The sequence below is a fragment of the Empidonax traillii genome, unplaced genomic scaffold (assembly GCF_003031625.1).
Source record: "Empidonax traillii isolate 1590-97213 ecotype Southwest subspecies unplaced genomic scaffold, ASM303162v1 scaffold3215:size24616, whole genome shotgun sequence".
Classification (NCBI taxonomy): Eukaryota; Metazoa; Chordata; class Aves; order Passeriformes; family Tyrannidae; genus Empidonax; species Empidonax traillii.
This window is the reverse complement of record NW_020958408.1, coordinates 19,560-24,616: the sequence shown is the minus strand read 5'-3', so window position 1 is coordinate 24,616 and position 5,057 is coordinate 19,560. Positions and strand designations below refer to the sequence as shown.

Below are 5,057 nucleotides of genomic sequence, written 5' to 3'. Positions count from 1 at the left end.
GGAGGCCTGTCCCCCTGGCTCCTGGCACACGGGGCTGGAGCCAAGTGGGAAGCGGGAGGGAGCCCTCCCCGAGCCGGCCGTGCTGCCGCTCCAGCCCGGGAAACTTGAGGGCTTGTTTTTGTAAAGCTGCTAAAATTGGATGCACTTGGGAATGCGGAGGGAGGGAAGGGGAAGAGGCGAGAGCGAGCCCGGCCGCGGCGCTGCTGCGGTCAGGGATGAGCTCGGGGTGCCAGCGCTGCCCTGGAGGAGGGGGAGGTGGTCTCGGTGCTCGGTGGGCTCTGCTCTGACACCTCTGTCGTGCCCTGGGAGTGCTGGCTGAGCCCAGGGTGGGGTTGGCACTGGGCCCAGCTCCCCACTGCGCCTCTGGGCTTTGGGGATGAGAAACACCCCCTGTGATGGGGGATGGTGGCATGGTGACCCCCCCCCAGGTCACCCCCGGCCCCCTCCCTCGGCCCGGCCTGCGGAAATCCCGGTACATTCCCTGCATTCCCCGAAACTCTGGCTGCGCTGAGCCCCCCGAGGGGGAGGCAGCTCCAGGTGCTGCTCTGGGGTCACGAACTCTGCTGGGGCAGGGGGGGACAGTCACTGGTAATGTCACTCCATAGAGGGGGGGCTGCTGCAGTCACCCTTTCCCGGTGTTTTCTGGGAGATTCAGGCAACAGGGGGATGTGGCAGCACCAGGGACCCCACAGCCACTCACAGGGTCACCACAGCTGCCCGTGTCCCCATAGGGGAGGTCACACCAGGTCTGTCCCCAAGAACAGCTCCCAGGGGACGCACAGGGGGGGTTGAGCCGAGTCCCAGCACAATCCCCCAACCCCAATCCCACCAGGATAGCACCGGCCCCTCGCCCTGTCCCCGGACACACCCTGAGGAGGAGCCACCAAGCACTTTATTTGGGGGGCTCACAGGGCCACCACGCACTCGGTGCCGGGGTACTCGGGGGGGTTGAGCTCGAACTTCTTCTGGACGTCATAGGGCAGGAACCGCCCGGCCACGAAGTGCTGGCGGCCCAGGAAGCGCCGGGCACACTCCTTGGGGGCTGCCAGGGACACCAGGACATCGGGGCTGATCCCGCCGCTGCCCCCGGACTCGGCGTCCCACCCTGCGGACACACACGGGGAGGGGGTGACCACAGGGGCACCTCCCACCCTGGGGGGACACGGAGAGAGGGGCCCAGGGGTGACCCCTGGGGTCGGTGGGGGGGTGTTGTGGGGTGGTGGAGGTGGGGAGGGCACAGGGAGGACGGGGAGCGTGTCCCCCCCCTCCAGCACCGCCCTCGCCCCGGCCGTGGCCCCACTCCACGCGGGGTTTTTCTTGGTGGGGATTCACCAGTGGCCGTGCCAAGGGCTCCTGTTTGCTCCCGCGGCGTGGGGGGGGGCCACGTGTTGGGGGGTGGTGGTGGTGGTGATGACAATTCCAGGCCTGGCCACCAGACACACGGGTGTTTTCAAATTACATCATGTCTCAGTTCAGGGAGTTTGTTATTTACCGTGGATGCCCCGAACGCGTCCAGGGGAGTGGATCCGCCTCGCCCCGTGGGATGCTGCCAGGCTGGGGGGGCGGGGGGGGGGCCGCGGGGGGGTCCCCGGGGATGTCCCCACCCTGGGAGGGCACTGTGGGTGCCCAGGCACGGCGGTGACAACACGAGGGGGGTGAGGAGCGTGAGGAACAGAGGGTCGGGGGGTCCCATCCCGAGCCGGGGGAGGGGGTTGAGCACCTGAGGGCACATCCAGGCTGACGATGGGGATGCGGATGTGCTTGAGGGTGGCCAGGATGGCTGCGCAGGGCTCCCTCCCCTCGCCCACCTCCGCCTCGGCTCCCAGCACCGCGTCCACCACGGCGTTGTAGGCGTCGTTGATCAGCTGCACCTTTGGGGGGTGGATGGGGGACACACACGGGGGTGTCCCCGGGTGTCCCCCCCCCCCGCGGGACCGGCCCCGGCCCACGCGGGGATCCCGTTTTCTTGCGAAATTGGGCTCACCCAGCCGAGAAAATCCCCCCCGGGATGAGGAGGGAGGGAAGGAGGGGGGGCCGGGGCAGAGCCCGGCACGCCGAGACGCGCGGCCGCGGCCAGGGCAGCGATTTTGGGTCAAATTCCTCCCGCCCCAGCCCGGAGGTTTCCAAAAACAACAGAGCCGGTGGCTGGCGGGGCCGCGGCAGCCGCCGCTGGATTTCATGGCATCCCCGGGCTCCCAGCAGAGCCGGGACCGGGCGAGGAGGGGAGGGAAGGGGAGGGAAAAAGGAGGAATAAACTCGGTGCTGTCGGGCAGGGAGTGCGGGGGGCTGGCGGGGCTGGGGGGGCTCACCTCGGTGGGCAGGTAGGACAGGAAGGGGATGTCCATCTTCTCGCACTGCGTGGTGAAATCCCGGTACAGGGGGTCCGGGGAGCGCTTGGGGTAGAAGATGGTGGGCTCGTAGTCCTGCAAGAGAGGGGAGGGATCGGGGAGGGGGGTCCAGCATCGCTCGGGGATGAAGGGGGGGGGCAGGGGGAGGGGAGGGAGGTACCCACAAAGATGCGCAGGTGGCGGGCACACACCAGCCCGATGGCCCCGTTCTGAGCCGGCCCGCACACCACCAGCACCGTGGGCTGCTTCCGGGGCAGCGACGGCAGCGGGAACGCCTGCAGGACACGGGAATGGCCCGTCACCACCTCCCTGTGCCACCGTGACACCGCCAAACGGCACCCGGGCACGGGGAGGGGGCAGGGGCACCGGGGAGGAGGGGTAAGTGCACCCACACAGTTGGAGGGGCAGCACCGGGGGTGAGGGTGGGGATGTTCCCGGGGTGGGATGGGAGCGCCACGTGGAGCAGGATGGGGATGGGGATGGTGCTGAGGGCGGGACAGGGCATGGGGTGGGATGGTGACAATCCCCAGGGTGGGAGGGGGGTGGCACACATGGCAGGGTGGGGATGGGATCCACGGCAGGACAGGGAATGGGATTGGATGGGGGTGGCATCAATGGCAGGACTTGGGTGGCACTTGGGGTGGGGCAGGACAGGGCCCGTAGTGGAATGAGGATGGTGCCCAGGATGGGATGAGGATGATGCCCAGGATGGGATGAGGATGGTGCCCAGAATGGGATGAGGATGGTGCCCAGGATGGGATGAGGATGATGCCCAGGATGGGATGAGGATGATGCCCAGGATGGGATGAGGATGATGCCCAGGATGGGATGAGGATGGCGCCAACAGCAGGATGAGGATGATACCCATGGTGGGATGAGAACGATGCCCATGGTGACATTCCAGCAGTGCCCATGGTGGGATGTGGAAGATGCCCATGGTGGGACCTGGATGATGCCCAAGGTGGGATGAGGAGGATGCCCACAGTGGGATCCAGGGGATGCCCAAGGTGGGCTGAGGACGCTGCCCAGGCCAGGTCGGTGCCCCGGGGCCGGGGGCTCCCCGCCAGCTGCAGGGAGGCGGCTCCCTGCTCCACATACCAGGAGCCTGCCCGGGAGGCTGTTTATCCATTGACAGATTTTTTCCTGCTCACAGAGCCTGGCTCTGGGTCCCGTCCCCCGCCAGCGCCCGGAGCTCCCGGCCCGTGTGAGCCCGGCCCTGGCCCTGCCCCGGCGCCAGCCACGCTGCCAGCGCCTCCTGGGGACGTGCCCGAGGGGACAATGCCCAGGGACCCCGAGTTGGGGGGGGGGACACTGGTGCTGGGGGTCTCCCTGAGGAAGAGGAGGGTGTTGGGCCCCACGGGGAGGATGCTCAGCCCCTGTGGGGCCGGGGATGCTGCGGCACCGGGGGCAGCCCCAGGGCAGCCCCGAGAGGCTCCAACAGCAAAATATTTCTCCTCCTCCTCAGGCAACCCGGCTGCCCTTGGAGAAGGGAAGGGCAGAGCCACCTCCGACGGAAAAGCTGAGGCAGCGGGCGCGGAGCTCACAAAGCTGCCCTTGATGCTGCCCCTCGGCACTGCCCGGCTGCCTCCTCCTCCTCCTCCTCCTCCTCCTCCTTCCCCTCCTTCTCCTCCTCCTCCTCACATCCAGCACGAGCACCCTGTGGTCCCAGCGATAGGAGTATCACCAGGACATGGGGACCCCCTGAGACCACCATCACCCCCTCCCTGACACCCCAGGAGGGGCTGAGCATCCTCATCCCATGGACTGTGTGACCTCGGCCCTGGCTGAGCCCGATTCCCGGGGGGAATAGTGGATGGGGGGGGGGTCAAGGGATGCAAAAAAACCCACCCAGGGAGAGGCTGGAGCCCTGGCACAGCTGGAGCGTTGCTGCCCACCGGGCTGTGCCACCATCCCTGCTGCCCCTTGTCCCCACACCCTGGTCTGGAGTGGGAGAGAGACACAGACGGGGTGGGACAACACAGAGGGGAACAGGATGAGGGGGGGAGAGCAGTTGATAGCAAAGCCCTCGGCCCTGGTGTGGTGTCCCCAGCCCCACTGGCCACCTCACCTTGGTGACAGCCACGGCACAGGCGTGTCCCCAGATCTCGATGAGCTGCTGCCTCCCGAACCGATAATCCTCCAGCAGCTCCTTCTCGATGGCCTCGGCCTCTGCCTTGCTGAGGGGGGAGAGGGCACCAGTGAGAGGGCACTGCCCCCCCACCCATGGGAGGGATTTGGGACCCCCGTCCATCCCCAGGGCACTGGGCAAGCGGGTTGGGGGCTCGTGGGGCTTGGGGTGGGCACGGCCGGTGGCTCAGGGACGGGGATGGGCCCGGCTGGCACGTTTGGGGGCCCAACCCCGCGGGTGGAGGGGCTGGATCCGTGCGAGGCACGGCCCTGGCAGCGCCCCCGGGCTCGTGGGGCTCGGGGCTGTTACATAAAAGCGAACAATGCTGCGGTTGTTCCGTCGCTGCCGAGCCGGGAGTTGGCAGGGCCGGGAGCCGCCGATGGGACAATAATTGCTCACATCTGTTGGCTTCACCTGCGCGGGTGGAACGGGCTGGGCCGGCTCCAGCGCGGGCTGCGGGCGGGGCCCTGGGATGGGACCCTCGGGAGAGGCACAGGGATGGAACCCACGGCCCCCAGGGGAGCTGGGGGGCTCCAGCCCCCGGCCCTGCCCCTGTTTTGGGGGCACAGTTACACCTCACC

The 5,057-nt window shown here is 68.1% G+C and overlaps 1 protein-coding gene across 1 annotated transcript in view; it reads right to left on the bottom strand.

Moving 5' to 3' along the window:
• Positions 1 to 872: 872 nt before the first annotated feature.
• Positions 873 to 5,057, bottom strand: part of YJEFN3 (YjeF N-terminal domain containing 3) — a 13,630-nt gene continuing 9,445 nt past the window's right edge. Inside the window, exons 3-7 of the mRNA XM_027910336.1 lie at positions 4,417 to 4,532; positions 2,513 to 2,623; positions 2,310 to 2,423; positions 1,721 to 1,871; positions 873 to 1,105 (exon numbers count right to left, since the gene is read on the bottom strand). Coding sequence (XP_027766137.1) covers positions 906 to 1,105; positions 1,721 to 1,871; positions 2,310 to 2,423; positions 2,513 to 2,623; positions 4,417 to 4,532 — 692 coding nt within the window. The 3' untranslated portion in view covers positions 873 to 905. The remainder of the gene's footprint in view (positions 1,106 to 1,720; positions 1,872 to 2,309; positions 2,424 to 2,512; positions 2,624 to 4,416; positions 4,533 to 5,057) is intronic.